Source organism: Conger conger, chromosome 19 (genome assembly GCF_963514075.1).
Source record: "Conger conger chromosome 19, fConCon1.1, whole genome shotgun sequence".
NCBI lineage: Eukaryota > Metazoa > Chordata > Actinopteri > Anguilliformes > Congridae > Conger > Conger conger.
In genome coordinates this window covers 11778407-11801321 of record NC_083778.1, presented here as the reverse complement: position 1 = coordinate 11801321, position 22915 = coordinate 11778407, and the positions used below count along the sequence as shown (strand labels likewise).

The following is a 22915-nucleotide window of genomic DNA, read 5'->3' as shown; positions in this document are numbered from 1 at the left end:
GATGAAGTTATTCATTTCTCTGGCACCTGTTCCTGCAGCCCACCATCCATCACGGCTGGGGATAGAGTGTGTGATGAATACTGCGTCTGTCTGTCTGTCTGTCTGTCTGTCTGTCTGTCTGTCTGTCTGTCTGTCTGTCTGTCTGTCTGTCTGTCTGTCTGTCTGACGGACGTCCTGCAGCATGAACGTCAGACTAGATGTGAGACAGAGGCTGCTGGGCCTCTGTGCTGCTCCACACACACACAGACACACACACAGACACACACACACGCACACACACACTCTCATATGCACACACTCTCTCACACACACACACACTCTCATATGCACTCACTCTCAGTCATACACACACACACACACACACACACTCTCATATGCACTCACTCTCACTCATACACACACACACACTCATATGCACACACTCTCACTCACACACACACACACACACACACACACTCTCATATGCACTCACTCTCACTCATACACACACACACACTCATATGCACACACTCACACTCTCACTCTCACTCACACACACACACACACACACACACACAGTCTCACACGCATAGACTCTTTCGCTCTCTCACACACACACTCACTCTCTCTCTCACACACGCACAGGGCAGATGTGAGCACAATAAATCAGGTTGATTGGGGGGTGGGGGGGTGAATACCTCAGCCCCGCCGTCTCTGTCTGTGCCAGCTCACACACACAGGGGGGGGCGGGGGGGGGTCAGGCCAGGACTCGAGGTGTTGCCACGGTCAGCCCCAAATCCCCCTCACCACCTCCACTGCCAACGCACTTCATCTGGACCGACACGTAGCCACAGCCCAGAGCTGCCAGCGTGTTCGTACTGGCTGCAGTGCACTGACAGGCCCAATGACAACAAAAGAACGCCCCCCCCCCCCCCCCCTCCACAAGTTCAGAGTTTTTGGGTGAGTGACTTTGAACGATGGCATGATTGACTGGATATGAAGTCAGTTTGCTGAGAGAAGGGCACTCACTGCAGTGACATCACTTATACACCAATGACCAGGAGAGTGGGAGCATCTTATCAAGCCTAAATCCTCAAAGTTTACTTTCTTTCTTTCACACACACGCACACTGATTTCTCCGGTGACTTACTGGCTCTGACAGCCCTGCAGAAGAGCAGCTCATCCACAGGCAGTCTTTCTGCGACGGCAGAAAACATGGCACTCCCAGAAAAAAGCCTACTAAGTGGCGGACGGAGCGTTTTTCCAGAGACCCGCACGCGCCCTCCTTTCCCATTGGCCGCTCGGGGGCGGCCATTTTAACAGCGAAGGGTTCGGGAAGACAATCCTCCCCTGGAGCAATGCAGGGTTAAGGGCCTTGCTCAAGGGCCCAACGGCTGTGCGGATCTTATTGCGGCTACACCGGGGATTAGAACCACCGACCTTGCGGGTCCCAGTCATTTACCTTAGCCTCTACGCTGCAGGCTGCCCCTGCAGAGGGCGGCTCGCTTAATTTCGGGTGTGACAAACGGCTTTGACACGGGAGACCGACGTCCTGTCTGCCGCACCGGAGACCGGATGGGCAGCTGCCTTCTGCGTATCGACCGACGCAGAGCCAACCCATTCCTGGCACGGGGGAGCATGTTCGTCACGGTCTGTTGCATGAAGAACGCGTCCCGCGTTTGCAGCCCGTGGCTGAAGCTGTATTTTCCAGCGGGCCTCTCAGGGTGGTCTGTGGCACACGGGTCCTTCAGTACATTCCATGACGTGTGACGCTTTGTCACCAAAGCCTAAATTAGCCTCAAGGGCAGCAGAGCTGATTGAAAAAGAATCATTAAGTCGATTTCTTACTACAGCCTTGAACCCAGGTGTTGGGACAGAGTCGCCGCGGCGTCCCGTTGCATTACTGTCAATCAAACATTCCACTTCCTCCCACTGCCATTAGCGTCCCATTACCGGTAAACACACGCGTTCCACTCCGGCCTGTTTCCGGACCGGCAGGGGAAGAGGAGGGAGGGAGTCTTCGGGGTAAACGCTGTGCAGCCCGGCAAGCCAAAATTCACACACGGAGTCAGCCCTCCACAACCAGCCTGGAACATAAAGCTGTGCATACACACGGCCCTGAAACCAGGTCTGCTTATCAGGGCCGGATTTCTGTTTAGAGCGACGCGCAAATATTCACCCCTCCCATGTGAATGAGCCTACCGGCCAGGCCCAGAGAGACAGGAGTTCCTGGTATTTTAACGGAAGCCTGGCCAGTTTGTGGCGAGAGGCTGGGCGGTGTGGCTGGGCGGTGTGGATGGGTGGTGTGGATGGGGCGGTGTGGATGGGCGGTGTAGCTGGGCAGCGTGGCTCGGTGGCGGGCGGGCTGGGCGGTGTGGCTGTATGGTGTAGCTGGGCGGTGTGGATGGGCGGTGTGGCTGGGCGGTGTGGATGGGCGGTGTGGATGGGCGGTGTGGATGGGCGGTGTGGCTGGGCGGTGTGGATGGGCGGTGTGGATGGGCGGTGTGGATGGGTGGTGTGGATGGGCGGTGTGGATGGGCGGTGTGGCTCGGTGGCAGGCGGGCTGGGCGGTGTGGTTGTACGGTGTAGCTGGGCGGGCGGGCAGGGCGCGTGTTTGCTGGCGGCGGTCTGCGGAGGCCATCTGCCGCGGCAGTGATTAATTAAGAAGGAACCCGCTGCGCCTCACAGAACAACAGGCTGGATCGACAGCTCCGTTTACGATCTGTACTGCAGACACGGGCTCTCCGCCCTGCAGGACACAGTGAGCCCTGAGCCCACAAACACACACACACACACACACACATACAGAAACACGTACACAAACATACGTACACACGTGCAAACACACGCGCTGAGTCACGCACACACATACAGAAACACGTACACAAACATACGTGCACACAGAAATGTTTCAGGACACTTAAATTAGCCTTAAGCCGTCACAACCCCTTGCTCATCTGACACTGCTGCTCTGAGCTTGCGCTGTTCCCAGATGGTAAGGGAGAGCATCCCAAGCCCCTCTGGATTCTGAGAGTCAGAAACACAGCAGGACAGCTGAGACACAGGGGACACTCAGGGTTAGCGTTAGCATTAGCCGTTAGCATTAGCATTGTCCATTAGCATTGGCGGCTAGCATTAGCCGTTAGCATTGGCGGCTAGCATTAGCCGTTAGCATTGGCGGCTAGCATTAGCCGTTAGCATTGGAATTAGCGAGGCTCCCTGCCTGCTCCTCCTTCTCACACACACTCACGACCCTTCAAACGCACCGCAGAGAGGTCGAGAGGCAGCGCCTCTTTTCGTACCAAAACAAACGCGTCCAGATGTGCGCTTCCGTAACCCCCCCCTCCCTCTCCGCGTTCCCTTTACTTCCAGCCTGCGTGCCAGAGAAGGGCTTCTGTGCGCCGTCCCTCCGGCCTGTCTCTGGCTCGGTCTTATTAATAACATCCGGCTCCCTGGGCTCATGAGCAGAGCCCTTTGTGTCCTTTCCACACAAAATAACCGTCCGAGATCTCTTACCCCTCCTCAAGTCAAACGCACTCCAGCGCCAGGCAGCTCTGCAGCACACAGCGCTGAAGCAGTGCTAAAATCAACAGCGTTACATCAACTCCAGCGGTGTTTATGTGAGTCTGTTCGGGGCTTAAGTGGAGTCAGACGCGTGTTTACGGTGCGGGGCCGAAGGTGTTCCCCCGAGGCCCGCCGCCCCAGAATGCAGTGCGGCGGCCGGACCGTGCGACCGTGACCGCGGGTATCGTGCGAGACCGGCCCTGCTTTCGCGGCTGGTGAGTGTCAGTGAATGCGGGCGCGGGTATCTGACGTGACGAACCCGAAGCGCAGCCGGGAGCGAGGCGTAGCGGTCAGAGTGACTGCAGTGCAGGGTGGAACAGCAGCTGGGTGAAAAAGAGAACGCTGTGAGTTTAGCGGTTTAGCGGTTTAGTGACGGCGAGCCGTCGCCGTGGAGACGGCTGAGATTGGCGGGTCGGGTGGCGGTGTGGTGTGATCAGCGGCGGTGATGGATGAGGTGTCTGCCGGGTTTTAATTAAACCAGAGCGGCCCTGTCTGCAGCAGGCCTGGGGGGGGGGGGGGGGGGGTCAGGGGGGCCGGTGTGGCCCCGGGCCCTGCCCTCCGATCTGGTTTGTGGAAGGGGGAGGTTGGTGCATTACACAGGGACCCGTCCAGGGCTGCAGCTATGAATTCTCTGGCCTGGGCTAAAATATATACGGAGGACCCCTCCCCCAAATACTGTATTTTGTGACAGATTAACAGAAGTTAGATCCCATATCCTGCCGCTCCCCAGGGCTAAGGACAGAGACAAAGTGTCCCCAGCAGCCCTGGCTCTGTCTATGTCTGGGTAGCGGTTAGATTTAAGCATCGCTTCACCACAGATGACACTCGAAGGCAGCGCTCAGTCAACAGTAAAGAGATCGGGGGCGGCACATTAAACTGGAACTGACCCCCTCAAACAGACCTGAAGCAGGAGTCCACGTGGTGGAGGGGAGGTCAGCCACAACCCGTAAAATAACACCTCTGTTTCTCTGTGGAGGAGGGGGAGAAGTGGACAACCAATCCTCCATCCACCTGTACTGTATGTACAAGGACATCACTGTTTGTGCAAGACAACCAATCCTCCATCCACCTGTACTGTATGTACAAGGACATCACTGTTTGTGCAAGACAACCAATCCTCCATCCACCTCTCCTGTGTCTACCATGTTATCACTGTCATGACATCACGCACAAACATGGCACCTGCAGTTGAAAAATTGCACACGTGGAAGGGGGGCTCTGGTAACCTAAATGGTAAATGGTTGGCATTTATATATAGCGCCTTTATCCAAAGCACTGTACAATTGATGCTTCTCATTCACCCATTCATACACACACTCACACACACACTCACACACACCAACGGCGATTGGCTGCCATGCAAGGCACCAACCAGCTCGTCAGGAGCATTTGGGGGTTAGGGTGGGATTCAAACCAGCAACCCTCCGACTGCCAGACGACTGCTCTTACCACCTGTCGCCATTGTCGCCCCCTAACCTAACCAATTATCTTTAAACCTCCTTTTTCTAGATCCTCCAGGAAGCAGCAGCCTCTCCCGGCGATGCGGGCGTGGAGAAGCCGGCGGTTTCGTCCAGCCCTGCCGGTTCGCTACATTCCTGCTCTCAACAGCACAAACAACAACAACAACAAACAATATTTTTCAACTCACTCCAGGGCGGTTTGGGGAAAGGCAATCTTCGCTGGAACAGGTATACTGCAGCAACTCTGGGTTTAGAGGGTAGAGCGGGAGTTTGCTTTGGTAGCAACATCAAAGGCGGCGCGGCCGTCTGCCCCTCAGGGTGCTGTTGAACCGAATCTCTCGCCCCCGCCGCCCGGCCTCGCCATGCCCTCCCCAGCCCCGCAGCGCTGCCCTGCGGCCAGTAGGTGGCACTCTCCCCTCTGGCCGGGGCAAGCAGGCGGGAGAGGCTCGCTGGAGCAGAAGAAGCCGTCGTCTGGCCCCGGAGGGAGTTCACACAGGGTTCAGCGCGTCGCTCGGACACACTAGCCACTGACGGCACATTACACAACACTCTCTCCGTCTCTCCGTCTCTCTGTCTCTCCCTCCCTCTGTCTCCCTCTCTCTCCCTCTCTCCATCTCTCCATCTCTCCCTCTCTCCCTCCCTCTGTCTCCCTCTCTCCCTCTCTCTGTCTCTCCCTCTCTCCCTCTCTCCCTCTCTCTGTCTCTCTGTCTCTGTCTCTGTCTCTCCCTCCCTCTCTCTCCCTCTCCCTCTCTCCATCTCTCCGTCTCTCTATCTCTGTCTCTCCCTCCCTCTGTCTCCCTCTCTCTCTCTCCATCTCTCCCTCTCCCTCTCTCCCTCTCTCCCTCTCTTCATCTCTCCATCTCTCTGTCTCTCTGTCTCTGTCTCTCCCTCCCTCCGTCTCCCTCTCCCTCTCTCCCTCTCTCCATCTCTCTGTCTCTCCCTCCCTCTGTCTCCCTCTCCCTCTCTCTCTCTCCCCCGTATAGGTGCCCAGAGATTAGCGATGGATATAAGACATAATGGTACCACGCTAGTCCAACACCCACTCCCTGGATTGTGCAACAAACGCATGGCGCCTAATTCAATTCCATTTTATTTGTATAGCTTTTTGCAGAGGACTGTTACAAAGAGGGGGAACACAAGAGCAAACGCTAGACCTGAACCCCTGAACTAGCAAGCACGCGAGATAAAATAAAGTCCCTAGTGGGGAGAAAATTCTCCCGGATGGGAAGAAATCTTGGCAGACGTCCATCGTAGATCCAAAAGGATGTGCGCCAAGCAGTCTTGGCTTCGGACGGCGAAGCAAAACCAAACACATTTGTATTATTTAATATTTATGAAGCGTGAAGTGTTCTGAAGCACACTTCTGAACGTTTTCTCCAGAGCTTGCAGTAACAATCGTATCACAATTATTCACGAATAACTCCTTTTGATACACGTTTGCAAATGTACTGTTGAGGAAGAGGTCGGGGTGGCCAGATTGAGGAAGAACTCCAGATAAAAGTGCTGTTGCTAAAGGGAAACGTGGAAACAGGAGTCGTATCGCAACCCTCGAGTGGAGACTGAAGTGGAGACTCGCATTGAAGTCATATCGTGCGCTTACTCATTATTAATAAAGCCTGCATAACCGCTTCGTAATCTACAGCGTTATCTAAAAGCCACGGGTGAATTGAATGCAGGATAGGACAGATCTGAAACTAACAGCTTTACTGACTCTTCTCAGGGGAAGGCTCGCTCCTCTGTGGTCGTGCCAGGCACACCTGGGTCTGAGGCGTATCAGAAATGCACATATCTGGAGGCGAGAATCGAAAACACTTGCGCAGACCCCTGATCGTTTTCAGTGAAACGTGACCAAAAAGTACGCTTATATGCAAGAATAACTTCTGTTCTGAATATTGGAGAAAATGGTTTTTAAACTCACTGAAATCTGAAGGAATTGTCATCAGGAGAATGGCTATTTTTGAATGTATCTTTGACACTTTGACATTCAGTTTCAGCCTGTTCCCTGTACAGTAAAGTGTCCAGTGTTAATTCAACTCTAACAGAGTACATGAGTCCAATAGGAGTGCCCAGTAAGAGTTGATTTAACACTGAGCATTTTACTGTGATAGAATCTGGTCCACACCGTTTCCCAGAACCCTAAGGATCTTCAAGGTCAAAGGTCAACAGTATGTGTGGAAGAGATTCTGCTAGGTCGTTTTAGATTCACAGCCTCGAGTTGAGCCATTTTGCATGGACTTTTGCCTGAGCTTTATGCAAATGTTGACCCAAAATGTCCTCCCCGAACCTTCGACTGGTGCTATTCAACGTTCACAGACACCGGCCGTTTCACTGACGTTACAAACAATCGCCCATCTGCGCTGACTCTCCGGATAAAAGGGCAAAACGTCCAGGCTGTTATTTTCAGCCGTTTCCCTATTACCGTTCCCGATTCATGTGGAATCTTGTTACCAGTTCAAAGGCTTTGGTGAGGTAACGCTGAGCAGAGACGGGCTGGCTCCTGGCCCTGCGCGGGGGGCTGCGTGAGTGTCGCTGGGGTTCTGGAGCTGCTCCCCGGCGTCTGCCGGCTGTGAGTCTGCACTGGAGACGCTGACGTAACCCCGCGACCTCTCTCCCCGCTCGTCTGGGACCGCGGAGGGGCGTCTGTGCCGGGCCGGGGGGAACGAGGACAGCCGAAAAGGCACCGAGGGCCGGGGCGGTCCGACGCCAAGCGGAGGAAACGTCGGGCGCTTTCCGCCGAGGCGGGTTCAGCTCCGGGCCAGCGGCGCGGCGGGGTTCACATTTCTCACAGCTCGGTGGATTGTAGCTGATTTCAGAGCGTTCGCGGGGCTGTGCGCGCGCGGATGCTTCCGGCTGCGTTCCCTCTCCGCGGGACGGCACAGACCAAAGGCCTGAGCTCTGTGTGATGCGTTATTGTGTTTGTGCAATTACTGGATCGGCACTAATGCGCGGGAATACTCCTCAGCGCTGCGTTAACTCTGATGGAGTGTTTCATCCCGCGTGAAAATCAACTGCGAGCATGTGTTGGAATCGAGTTTAAAAATGGACGATTCTGTGTATGAATTGTATATGAAAATGATGTAAAACGCTGAAATGTCCGTTTTGCTGTCGGTATATTTCTAGTGCTACAGCACTGTATTAAAATCTCCGTTTCATTATTCATTTTTGCCTGAAGGCGGGACTGCCTATGCAAGTTTGCATTTATAATTTCACCGTGTGTGCTAAACTGTGAAGAGATGAGAGACCAGGCAAAGATTGGCCAGCTCTGCAGCCAAAACATCATAGGAGACCACAAACATTCGCTCTGGTAACTGGCACCGGCATTGAATAGGACTCAATATTTCATAGCCTCTTTGCTTTTAGCACAGCTCCGCTGTTTTAAAGACGTGACCCCGCTTCATTATATAAATGTATAATAGCGCGAGCACACAGAGAAGATGAATCAGGGCGGAAAGCTTGCTGTGCTGATAATAGAAAAGTGAAACCTGCTAGCCGCCAGAAACAAGAAGCTCAGCATTCCCCCTTTCTCACTCTCAGGCTGTGTAACTGGATTTCATCACAGGTGTTCCTGGCTTTGCCAACCTTCAGACAAACACACACACACTCGCAGACATACATACACACACTCTTACACATACATATGCACACATACACATACATACACACACATACATACGCACACACACACATACATACGCACACACACACATACATATACACACACACACACACTCTCAGACATGCATACACACACTCTCACACACACACACACACACACACATTCTCTCACACGCACACACGCACACACACTCACACGCTCACACGCTCACACGCTCACACATACATACGCACACATACACATACATACATACATACACATACACATACACACACACACACACACACACACACACACATATACACACATTCTCTCACACACACACACACGCACACACACTCACACACTCACACATACATACGCACACATACACACACACACTCACACATACATACATATACACACACACACACTCTCTCACACACACACACACACTCTCACACATACACATACATACATACATACACACACACACTCACACACACACACACACACACTCACACACACACTCACACTCACACACATACACTCTCACACATACACACATAAATACATACATACACACACACACACTCACATACATATACATACACACACACTCTCTCACACACACACACACACACACTCTCACACATACACATACACATACATACACATACATACATACATACACACACACACTCTCTCACACACACACACACACACACTCACACATACACATACATACATACATACACACACACTCTCTCACACACACACATACACACACACACACACACACACACACACACCTGTCCTCAGCCTCCATTCACCAGGCCCTGCAGGAAGGTGGCAGTTGGCAAAGTGTTCACCTGTGGACCGCGGTTCAGGGTGTGTCTCGGCAATGCCTCTTCGGCCCCGCCCTGCTCCAGACCGCACACTATTTCACCCGTGCATTATGGCACCGTCGCTGTCATGGAGACCATGGAAACGTTCCAGGTGTATCCACGGGAACAGTCACACGGTCGGGCCCACCGGCGCACCGCTGACGCCCCAGATTTACGCAGACATCGTGAGGGCGGCTCGTAAAAAAACGGAATGCACGTTCTGCAGGTGAGAGTGGAGTCTGACGCAAAAAAAACCAAGGTTCACGTTGTGGTCTCGCTGGAACCCCTGCCGGCGATAGGCACGGAATGAGAGACAAACAGCCTTTTGAGTTTGAGTTTCACCGTAACGGCAGTCTGTTAGAGAGAGCGAGGGGACCAGCTCAACCGCTGCGCTACAGGCCGAGAGAAACCGAGAGCGCAGCGCGCCTGCCAGTCGAACAGAGGCAAACCGCATTCAGACTCAAACGCCGTAAACATCCATAAACAACCGTGAAGCCTCACCCCGGATCTGGGTTCATTATGAGTGCCTTTCACTTCCTGAGAGAGAGGCGGGTGTGAGAGAGAGAGAGTGAGTGTGTGTGTGTGTGTGTGTGTGTGTGTGTGTGGGAGAGAGAACGAGAAAGAGATGGAGGGGGGTCAGGAAGAAGAGAAAGACAGAGAGTAAGGGAGAGAGAGAGAGTGTGTGTGTGTGTGTGTGTGTGTGTGTGTGTGTGTGTGTGTGTGTGAGGGAGAGAACGAGAAAGAGATGGAGGGGGGTCAGGAAGAAGAGAAAGACAGAGAGTAAAGGAGAGAGAGAGTGAGTGTGTGAGTGTGTGTGTGTGAGATGGAGGGGGGTCAGAAAGAAGAGAAAGACAGAGAGTAAAGGAGAGAGAGGTGCCGCACCATCAAGGACTCCTATTTGTTCATGGGGCTGCAGAGGCGTCCGTACGTCACGCATTAAGAGGAGCTGTGCTTTGCGGGGACGTCCGTCAGCCTGCACGGTCACCCGCGTTTGTGTGAGGTTAGCAACACAGCCCTCACAAACACAGCCTTCATTCCTCACCGCAGAGGAAAGGTCACAGCTTTCATCAAACATCGCCGTGGAAATAACCGCAGAGCCCATTTCGCTTTTCTCCTCTATGCAGATGTATCGTTTTTGGCCGGCGGTTCCAGCACGGCGACATATTCATTTGTTTTTGTGCATGATCGCGGGTTCACTTGATTGAATGAACGCGAGCCGTGTGGGAGGTATTGATTTGTGCCAAGGACAGCCGCTAATGGGCCCCTCACACCCGACCAAACACGGGCGGCAGGCTACAAGCGCTGGGGCTTCCTGACTGTCCGTTATGTCTTTCCATTGAACATGTACCGGGGCATTACTGGGCCCAGAGCTTGGCCAGGCCTTACTGAATATACACTCTCAGAACCATCGTGACGGAGGTATCAACTATCAAAACGTACCCTGAAAGCACAGTAATGTTCTCTTTGGGTTCAAGCAAAAAGGTACAAATTAGTTAAAAATTGCTGGCTAGGGGTAGAATTGTATGCACCTATAGGGTGCTGCCCCAGAGACAAGCATCTGTACCTTTTTAGGCACTTTTTGTACCTTTATGTCTGAGTGTACCTTGGGTCTGTACAAGTGCAAGATCACCTCTATTATTTAAATCCACGCAAATGCCTATTTCAAACACAGGTATATGAAGCTGTGCCGATCCCAATTGGACACTGTGTTTCAGGGCTCTCCCGTTTCAAGTTGTCGGCCATTTTAGAGCACTTTAACCATCATCCACAAAGCCCACTAACAACCTGTCCACACACAAAAAGGCCTCCATAGATAGGACAGTGTCATTGACTAGATATACTGCACAGCCAGGCACAGGAGTCAGAGGTGAAATACTACAGCCTCCAGTGTGCAATATATACCATACCATGTGTGGTTATGACATTTCTTTCACTGTAGACACATCAGAAATGCATTGATTATTACTAAATTAGACTGTCTGAGTGGCTTACTGCGATTCGCCGATGTCATTTCCCCCGGCTCTTTGCATGATGGGAAGCTTTTTGGGATGACAGCCCCCGTCAGGGGGGATCGGCGAACGGGCGGCGCTGTCTCTCACATACGGAAACCCAGGAGGGACAAAAGAGGTCTTTGCACATTTCTGCACCGCTACATGTGAACTGGTACCTTAAAGTGGAAACATGCCGTCTGTGAAATTATGAAGGGCGTCGAATCTTGAAAGGCGCGTGTGTGTGTGTGTGTGTGTGTGTGTGTGTGTATGTGAGTGTGTGAGTGTATGTGTGTGTGTGTGTGTGTGAGTGTGTGTGTGTGAGAGTGTGTGAGAGTGTGTATGTATGTGTGGAGGGGGAGGGGGGTTGTTCACCTCAGACACAGGCCCTGGACTGAGCACAGAGGGTGTGTGAAGGGAAACTCCACTGCCAATTAAAAACACAACTCTTTATGCTGGACTCCATCAGCACCACACTCATCCCAATAGCCACGCCACCACTGTGTCACACGAACCTCTTCCTGCTCAAACTCACTTCCTGGAATGCTGTCCTACGACACAACAAAAATGGCCGCCGACCAATCCCCTTTCGCAGGGTCACGGGCTCGTTGTGCTGCAGCCAACTGGCTGCGCTGACCCTGCCTGTGCAGAGACCATAGATATCGGGCGGTGAGACAGTCGCTGGGGCAGCATGAAGGCGGGAAAGAAAGAGCTGGCTGACTTTGCCCCTTTCAGAGGGCGCGCGTCCAACTGCTCACCCTCCTGAAATGGCCGAGGAAATGTCAGCGATGGCACCAGACACTGTTGGCCCGGTGTCGGTTGGCATTCCAGCTTCGATTCAGAGACAAGTTACATCGAATCTAGCCTCTGCAATGAATCTTATCTGGACCCTATTCCACGGTATCGTGCAGCTCAGCTCAACAGCAGCCGGCCTCATTCAACTGCCAAATGTTACTTCTTTATTATTATATTGGACCTGACATATTCCATTTCCACCCACAGATTTAGTGTATGTACACAGTGAAATGTCCAGTGTTAATTCAACTCAAGTACATATGGTCGGATAGGGAGCGTACGTATATCTACTCTGTAGGAGTTGATTATACTCTTGTAAACCCAACACATATTTCCCATTGTCTAGTTTTACATTGTCTTACAGTGCATCCTTGTAGTATTTTTTTAAACCCCATATATGCGGATATCTATTGTGAGTGTTTGTGTAATATAATATGCTATGTAACGGACTTCACCTGCAGCTGACTTTGAGTTATCAACCACAACTGTAGTGAAACTCTCACTGAAACCATTTACGCCTATCTGCTTTTTTGTGTAGGGCCAAACACAGTTTCTAAAAGTGTACTAACTTCACCACGCAGTCTACATTGTGTCCACTTGGCTGAACTATTATGAAAACAACTCCTCCGCAGAATTCCTAATTAACAGAATGTCTTGATGGGGCCCGGAGCGAGGGCTCTCTCGTAAATCTTTTTAATGTTAGTAATCTATTTCTTAGTCAAGCGCAAGACATGCCACAGTCAATTTCAATGACATCAGAATGAGGTAGGACAGTATTGGGAACGCTATAAACGAAAGAAATGCCAGACTCAGTGGCTCCATGGCTCGTGGCTCCGAGATTAATAACGCAGTCGGTGTACGTTACAGCTTTACAGAATGATGGAGTTGCACTCACGTGAATGACGGAGGTGGCATTTGGCTGTAGCTTCAGTTTCGGCTCTTTGGTGAAATTATTTTATCCTTTAAATAGGACAAACGGTAGGCTATTTCGCACACTGTATGGTAAACTGCGTTGTATCTGCGGTCGAATGTAGCCAACGCTTGTGTGGTCATTATACTAATTACCAAACGGTTTGATTTGGTTATCAAACTCGTCAATTGGTTAGAATCGAATTAATCAATCAGTTGACTGAAATGGAACCTGTACAGTCAAGGCGGTTTAGCTTTGGTTAAAAAAGGAAACGATCGAGGGTAAACGTATTGTTTTAATGTAAACACCTATTTCATTTTTAAAGATGGTAGTGAGTTAATCAGGGAATGTGCCTACTTAAAAAAACAAAACAAAAAATACAAAAACATTTTAATAGGACTTCTCTTGCGTGCCAACCCTGTCAGAATGTAGATGCCAATGGTTGGGTCGCAATGGCGACGTGGTCTTGACAGGTTAAGCTTGTTGAATTTGGCACTATTGATCTAACAAACTGTCATTTCAAATTTGTGAGTTATCCTACTACACTCGGGATTTCAGGTAGCTTATTAATGACAATCAGATGGCTGCCAATTACGACAACATGTCAAATGCCATTTTAAACGATACTGCCACGTATTGCTCTTTCTCCCAATAATTGGTTCGGCTTTTGAACATTTTGTCTCCATAACCTTAGCATTTCAGTGTGTCACATCATCCACTATTTTGGTGTAAATGTAAATAATCTACTGTCCAATTCTATGCTTTGCTCTCATTACTCGTAATTCTGGGGAGTTTACAGCTCTCCAGGCCATGTAGTGCTGCCGCTAGAAACTTTTCCTCCTAAATTTTTTAATAGCCTTGCAAGTGCGCTAATTCTGTTGTATTACAATATGCGGGATGTATTATTGATGTACTTAAATGTATGTGGTGATTAAAATTACATTGTAATTTCGTGTTTATGAATGTGAGTAATATAAGGCGGCCTGTAAAAAAAGTCTGTCATTAATTTTTAAGTGTCAGCAGCTAACTAAATAAGCAGTTGCATCAGTTTTAAGTAGTGACATCAACAGTATCGCTTCTGTCATTAGCCCATTCTAGATTTATTTCCCTGTTTTAGCAATCCCCCCACTGTATTACACATTCATCTTAGCTTCCAATAATGTATTAACATAATTTAAATTAGGACTTAATGTCATTCTACGAACGTACTGACAAATCACCGCACATATAATAAATAAATAAAATTGTTATTTAACTGATGCTTTTATCCAAAGCCACTTACAATTGATTAGATTAAGCAGGGGACAATCCCCCCCCTGGAGCAATGAGGGGTTAAGGGCCTTTCTGGAGGGCCCAACAGCTGTGTTGATCTTGTTGTGGCTACACTGGGGCTTGAACCACAAACCTCGTCACGCACCTTATGTCACTAGGCGACAGGCTGCCCCATATTGTTGTCTGAAATCCTTTTTTGTGCCTGTTATGCTTATACAGGGTTAAAAAAATGTGCCGTAGTCATTCAATTATTATTCTTTTTTAGACACAATCGTTAAAGTACACAAATATTTTACGCTGACACATGTGAATGCACTGAGCGGAATTACTCCTCTGACTTTTCCTATTTTGCAAATATCAGTAATTTTCCACGTATTTAAATCAATATTACTCATGTGTAATTTACAGGTTGCTGGTAAACGGAACATTACTCACATCTATGCGAGCCAGTGTAATCGGATTCCGCTCTAGTTCATTCTGCGAAAATCCAATGTCGTCATAGAGTAGCGTTTAATATAGGCCAGTCGCATCGCACACAGAATAATTCAACCAAATACATGTAAAACAGTCTTGTTTTATTTGTGCCGGGCTCTGTCATTTTTTAACACACCTGGATGATAACAGATAAATTAATACAACTTTAGCAATGTGTGTCATCCAACAGAAATCCGTATTTCCATTGTAGCCTATACTTGTGCATACCAACTGCACAGAAAATACTGTATTATTATTCAGTTAAAGGGGTTTCTTTCTTGGCTGAATATTGAATACGTATCAGTTAGCATATCATAAAGAAATTGCAATTCTACCGACTCGGACGTGACAGGTGTTATCTTGAAAGATGGTGCAGCAATATCCACACAGAACACGATGAGCACGTTCCCTATCAAGGAACTCTGCGTTCCCCTTAACGGCAATCTATTCGATAGTCATTCGATTATCTCAAAAGTCCCTAGGCTTTTTCCACTGCAACTTTTGCAGGGACTCCACAGACATGTTGGCAATTAGCTGAAGTAAACCTGCTATTTGGCTCAAGTTGAGCCAAAACCAAATTCTAGACCGGGGCGGTTTAGTTGCATATATCCACATCAGATATTTTCTCCCGAGACCGGTAACTAAAACATAACCCTGGAGGAACGTTTCGAATCTTTTTCGGACTGATGAACTGGGCACGTTAGTAATGCAAGGGACCGGGGCTCAAGATGGCAGATTATTACTGAGTTCTGAACTGAAATCTCGCTTCATTTTTTGCCATGAATAACAGAAGTCCTTGCACCGATGGCCCCCGTATACGAAGGTAAGACACCTGAAAACCAAAGCTCCTCTTTTATTGTCTCGTTCGAGCATGTTAATTGCGACACGGTTAGATATTAGCCCATAAGCAAGCTATCGACCAAAGCGACTGACTCTCTAGCCACACATACCCATAACTGTCATTAATGTATTTTGCTATGTTTTGTTTGCAATTATCATGTATTTCCTTTGTGTGATCTGTTCGTGTTGCGACGGTTTATTTTACAGACGTGCTTGTTTTCCTGTAAATATTGATCGAAAGCAAGCTATTGGCAGTAATAGTTAAGTAGTATTTGGTCGATTTTACTAGCTTGCTGGTTAAATCAAATCCACCTCCTCTCCAAAAAACTGACTTGTGAAGTCGCCCCTTCGTATGAAATTCAAAGAAAACATGCAATCAATCTGGTGCTCGGATCTCTTTGTTACAGTTGGATCATTATGATACTGTTATATCATTATAACGCTAGGTCGCTAGCTGCAGATCAGACGGAGGTTGGGCGAAAGAGTAGGCTACGCAGTACCCAGGTCTACGACCACAACAATATTTTGGCAAAAGGCGCATAATGTTTTTTCTTCTGTAGCGTCTGTTTTAAAACCGTATGCGGTGTTTGCTAACATTTTAGGCATACACACACGTTTGCTTGCGATTAAAATGTGTGCAACATGGAACTGACGTGAGCAGGGTTTCTGCTGCGGCGCAAGGGATGTTGACTGTTCGTGGACGTAATTGAAAGAGGAAAAACATTTAGATTTAATCTTCTGTTTCTAAATAAACCTGCAGATACTAGTTAATTTACTATTTGACATCAACACCCAACAGACCAATTCTGAAATGTAGCGTTGTAACCGAATCTCCTGACTCTATACGAGTCCCTATTCAGACAGTTGTTTCGAAATAGGCTTCTCATAAATGAGATAATAATTTACGGCGGTTTTCAGCCGTATTGTTGCACCATTAAGTTGGTTAGTTTTAGCATTTAAAATTTGCAGACATACTGATTATTTTCAGCTCGTTTCAGAACAAAGAATGGGAACCTAACTGGCCAAGGATGGCTCTCTTCTAAAATTTTATTTGGAACGTATGAATATGTTTTCCATTTGAAGCAAAAGCGACCAACGATGATTCGCGCAGCTGGAGGGAAATGGCAGATAATATCAATGCTGGAAGTGAGAAGTAGGATTATTTTTATTTACCAGGAAGATATTCAATACTCCATCGATTGCTGTTGCAGCCTAGTGGTTTGCATTGTACGATGATACAATGCTTGTTTTATTGACGCCCCTTGCCCCCTCTGCTGGAGACGCAAGGTACTGCAGTTCCTAAATCAAGTGTGGGCACAAAACGGATACTGTAACCACTTTTTAAGCTCCAGTGGCATTCTGATTACAAAGGAATGAATGGCCGGTTAATTCTCGTTAAAACCTTCTCGACCGTTGACTGAATAGCGATTTTTATTTGTTTGACCAAACTATGAAATTACGTAAAGCTCTTCGATTATTTGTACTGATTCGCCATGACCCTGGGATTCCAGTCAACTGTCGATGTCAGAGAAGTATATGCTACAGCAATGTTATCAAGCGAACCCAAGTGCTGGCACCCAACTTCTTCACGAATGGCGTATGGATTTCAAGCTATTCTGTATTGTGGAAAATTCCTAGAATTCATACTGCCCCAAGTAAGAAATGCCGAGAATGGCAGTTTTTTTCGTGTTCAGGATCTGAGCGACTTTGACAAGGGCCAAATTGTGATGGCTATAAGACTCGGTCAGAGCATCTCCAAAACAGGAGTTCTTGTTGGGTGTTCCCGGTATGCAGTGGTTAGTACCTGCCAAAAGTGGTCTTTGGTGAACTGGCGACAGGGTCATGGGCGCCCAAGGCTGTGGGACGTGCTGGATAAAACACGGAGGTCCCACTTCGCAACGTACAGCACTTGCTGCTAACGTCTTGGTGCCAGATACCGCAGGACACCATCGGAGGTCTTGTGGGGTCCATGCCTTGATGGGTCAGCGCTGTTTTGGTGGCAGGAGGGGAAGACCTACACAATATTAGGCAGGTGGTTTTAATGTTGTGGCTGATCGGTGTATATCTTCAGCGTCAATTGTCAATAAATGTTACGCTCGAGGCGAAGCGTCGAGCCTATTTTTAAATTGAAATAAGCGAAAGTCCAATATCACAACAATAACACTTGTGATACTTGTCCCAGATATGTGAATTAATTAGATTTCTTTAATAACCACTGTTGAGGCTACCTGTATGAGCTGAATTATAAAGCATTTATAGGTTGGCGAATGAATGGATGGCAGTGAAGTTGTGCAAGCTAAATCACATGATCTTATTCAAGTAGGCTACCTCTTTGCATAAAGTAGGCCTTGGCCTACAGCAAAACGCTAAGACATTAATATCAATGAATAATATCATTTTAAGTCTCTCCAACAGTTAATTATTCAATTAGTCGCAGCTGTTAATTGCGGCTTTGAAAGTGTCCCTAGGATGTGGAAAATGATGCATCAGTCGTTTCCATTACATTACATTATATTGCAACAGTTATTTCGCTGACACTCTTATCCAAAACCACTTACGGTTGATTAGACTAAGCAGGGGCAAATCCCCCCCCCACATGGAGCAATGTGGGGTTATGGACCCAACAGCTGCACTAGTCTCATTGTGGCTACACTGGGTGTTTAACCACCAACCTCAGTCAAGCACCTCAGCCACTAGGCTACAGGCACCTTAGCCACATTAACCCCACATTGCTCCCCTGCTTAGTATAATCAACTGTAAGTCACTTTGGATAAAAGCTAAATATTTAGCAGCAGCTAAATAACATGTAATGTAATGTGTGCACCGTGAGCCTGATTGCCTGCGTCTTGTGAAGGCCAGCGTAATGAGTTCTCTACAGCCGATGTACAGACTCGGTCCTGGCTGTGGATGTACAGACTCTCCGGAGCGGAGGAGAGCCCAGGAGCTGAGCTCGTTATAACCGGCCCCTGCCTGCGCCTGCGTTTGGGCTGACCCGGTAAAGCTGTAGGTCAGCGGCACCTGAGGGGACCCGCGGGCGTGTGGACCTGCGTCGCCTGTGTGTTGGCTGACCCTGCTCTCCTCAGTCACCCTGCCCTGGGCTCCTGTTGAACCCAGACAATGTAGGGATATTTCTACAGTAATATCACACGCAGAATGTGCTACACAGTACTTGGGCTTAAGGTAGTTCTCCTAATCTGTCTACAGGAATATAAAATATGGTTTTTACTTCGTACAGTCGCCTGTGCCACAATCTCTAGGGGACATCTAACGACAGGGATGCTGGCATTGGCCGATGGCTGTTCCTCTCCTCTCCAATTGACCAATGAATTTCAGTAGCCTCCGCAATCAACCAATGAATCGCAGATCTGTAGCTGTTGAATGATTTGGGTGGAAAACTACAGGACAGTAGATCTCCAGGAGCAGGGCCTGGCAGCCGTGCTGTAGACTGTGTGTGGGGCTCTTCAGGGCCCGGCAGCGTGGGGGAGGGGGGCGGGGGGTGCCATTGTTCGGAGCGTGACCCCGGCCCCTCTGCTGTTCCCTCCGTGATGGATCTCTTCCTGATTGGCCCCTTTTTTCTCGGCCTGCGGTGTGCAGAACGGCAGGTCCTCCCCCCCCTTGCGCGGGACGGCGGGATTTTGACTCAGCAGGCACGGTCGCGCCGCTCTGGTCTTCCCGACGTCGAGAGTTACAGAAACGCCTCGCAGGTGCTTTCCGACAAGGCGGGAAACAGGTGGCCCGGTTTTACCGTGCGCGGGAAATGGAGTGGACGCTCGCGAACGAGGTCACGCCAAGCGTTGTCCCAGAATGCAGCGGTCCCGCCCGTGCGCTCCCCACCTACGCCGCCTCCAGTGCGCTGTCTGAAGTCGCCGCGCCAGCTCCTCTGGAGTTACACTCAAGTGTGTACTTTCATGCAAAAAACCACAAACTACCAGCCACTACAAAGCCTGCAGGTCATCAGAAACTTCCCCTAAGTGTTAAAAACACCCTTCAGTACACACACAAACTGCCTTTGAAAATGTACAATAAAACAAAAATAATATTTTATAAAAAAAAAAAAAAAAACTGAACTATCCCTTTAATTATGTGTGTGAAACCAAAGGGTTTTTGATCATGGTGTTTTATAAAAAAACGTCTCTCGAGTCTTGGGGAATTCACGACTTTAGTGCCTGTTGCCTCCTCTAAAGCCGGAGCCGGGTTCCGGTTTGTGACGTCTATGTTTAGCGCCTCTTTTGTGTGGCGAACGGCCGAAAGAGCGGACCGCTAAAACAGAGCCCTTTATCACCGGCGGGCGTGAGCAGGGTTTATTTTCTCCTCCTCTCTCTGTGGAATAATGGCGCTGAGCGGTGCGGGAGAGCGGGGGGCTTTCTGCCGAGGCGCTGGTGGGGCGCTGTTTGGGGACGGGGGTTAGAGCGTGCGTACGGGTTCGGGGGGGCAGTGGCAGTCGCAGCTTGTGTAAAGGTGGCCTGAAGAGAAGGATTGTGGGATTGAGAGACCTCCGGGGCCCTACGGTTCCTTCAGGAGTGCTGAGGTGGGAGTCCGCTGTTGCTTGCCATCATGGGATCCCTTTTTGGTAGCCAGACCCCCCCCCCCCCCACCCCAAATCCAAAGCTCTGGCACTGCTCGACTGGGCCAAATCGGCTGCTTGTGGGGCTTGGTTACCGGGGGCGACACGCGGTGACGGTCTTGTCCGTGTATACCCAGCCCCCACAGCTGGCGATTAGGGCCAGGGCCGCGCCGTCTGCAGCATTAATCCCGTCGCTTTAGATAACGCCTCTCTGGGTCAGCGGGGCTTTCCCCGTGACCTCTGCGGCGTGGCCACAGTGACGCTTCATCACGGAGGGAGCGAGTGTTTGTGCACGGCGAAGCCCCGTTTAACTCTAACGGCCTGCGAACGGGACCCCCGGTGGGTTCGGACTCGCTGTGCGGCCGTTCAGACTCCGTAACGCCCCCCCTCCTCCTTTTCAAATGTAAAATCCGTTTTTTTTTTTTTTTGTTTTTTTTGCTTTTTACTCGCCCGTGCGGATTCCGATTCTTTCCCGTTCTCTCTGGAATATAAAGAATAAAAATTAAAAAAACTTGAAGTTGTATGCAATTCTGCCGAGCGGGAGAGGGGGGGATTACTGGACCGAGGGTGTTGTTTGTGACGGAGAGGACTGTCTGATTGAACTCACTCTGCTGTACTGGAGAGGGAGAGGAGAGGGACAGAATGGGATTAACTGTGTAGTATGAGCCTGAAAGAATACTGAATTGCTTTTTTTTGTGCAGAGACAGGACACTGAATTGTCTGTGGTACAGTTCAGAGATGGGACACTGAATTGTCTGTGGTACAGTTTAGAGACAGGACACTGCATTGTCTGTCATTCAGTTCAGAGACAGGACACTGAATTGTCTGTGGTACAGTTTAGAGACAGGACACTGAATTGTCTGTGGTACAGTTTAGAGACAGGACACTGAATTGTCTGTGGTACGGTTTAGAGACAGGACACTGAATTGTCTGTGGTACAGTTTAGAGACAGGACACTGCATTGTCTGTCATTCAGTTCAGAGACAGGACACTGAATTGTCTGTGGTACAGTTCAGAGACAGGACACTGCATTTTCTGTGGTACAGTTCAGAGACAGGACACTGAATTGTCTGTCATTCAGTTCAGAGACAGGACACTGAATTGTCTGTGGTACAGTTCAGAGACAGGACACTGAATTGTCTGTGGTACAGTTCAGAGACAGGACACTGAATTGTCTGTGGTACAGTTCAGAGACAGGACACTGCATTGCCTGTCATTCAGTTCAGAGACAGGACACTGAATTGTCTGTGGTATAGTTCAGAGACAGGAGACTGCATTGTCTGTCATACAGTTCAGAGACAGGACGCTGAATTGTCTGTGGTATAGTTTAGAGACAGGACACTGAATTGTCTGTGGTACAGTTCAGAGACAGGACACTGAATTGTCTGTCATACAGTTCAGAGACAGGACGCTGAATTGTCTGTGGTATAGTTTAGAGACAGGACACTGAATTGTCTGTGGTACAGTTCAGAGACAGGACACTGAATTGTCTGTCATACAGTTCAGAGACAGGACACTGAATTGTCTGTGGTATAGTTTAGAGACAGGAAACTGAATTGTCTGTGGTACAGTTCAGAGACAGGACGCTGAATTGTCTGCGGCGCAGGTCACAGTTAAACCGGTGACTGAATGTGAGGCGCGTCAGTAGTGTACTGTCACTGTGCAGCCTCTGATGCCCGGGGCTAGGGAGAGGGGGGGACGTTTGCAGGCCTGGCTGTGCGCTGGTTTGGGGTCAGGACCGGCAGGTCGTTCACAGACGGCTGCAGGTGCTGCACCGCTCGGCCGAAAAGCGGAGGACTTCAAAGCCCCGGCGAGGGGGGCGGGGGGGAGGGGCGGGGGCCCCGAATGGACAGTGCGCTTCTCTCAAGGCTGAGGTGTACAGAAAGAACACGCTGTCCTCGGCGTAGTTGCACGTCGGTCGGCGAAGGCCCTCGAAGGGTCACGGGCGGCGAGCGTTTTTCGAATACGGATTCAAAACGCTTCATTTGTCACGACAATAAAACCGCAGAAAAGAACACAAAGGTGTGCAATTCAAGGCGTGATCATGATCTTGGTGTACAGTGGACCGGGGCTGGTTTTCTTTCCTTCCAGGTAATTAACGGAACAATTAGTGCTGCTGATTGGCCAGACTGTCTTCACACCTGACTCCCAGGTAATGGAGGAGTGGAAAACCAGCGGTTCTCAGCTCTTGAAGGCCGTGAGTTGCTGATCCCTGACGTACAGTGCATATGCCCAAATACATTCATTTTCTCCCTCTCTGGTCCGGTCTGACCATTCGGCGCACTCGACCGAACCCAGAAGTCCAGTTAAAATGGCTGAGCTGACCATGCCCCAGAGGCTGCTGGGAGTTCTGAACGAGCTGCGTGCATGGTGCCTTAACCCAGCGGGAAAACCCAGACTCTTACCGCCTAAGAGAGTCTTGCCCAGAGAGAGTCTCACCCGAGAAGCCCCCGCAAAGATTAATCTTCAAAATTAAAGAATTATCAGCCCCACGTTTGTGAAATAGTGCTCACTTGCCCCCGCGCCCTCCCACGCCTCAGTAAATCACATGATTGCGTCTTCGGGGGTGGGGGGAAAATATGGATTG

General features: G+C 49.6%; 1 protein-coding gene across 1 annotated transcript in view; it reads left to right on the top strand.

The window, feature by feature from the left end:
* Positions 1–15409: 15409 nt before the first annotated feature.
* Positions 15410–22915, top strand: part of LOC133119346 (homeodomain-interacting protein kinase 2-like) — a 44496-nt gene continuing 36990 nt past the window's right edge. The window contains exon 1 of the mRNA XM_061229882.1: positions 15410–15747. Within this exon, the coding sequence (XP_061085866.1) occupies positions 15729–15747 (19 nt within the window). The 5' untranslated portion in view covers positions 15410–15728. The remainder of the gene's footprint in view (positions 15748–22915) is intronic.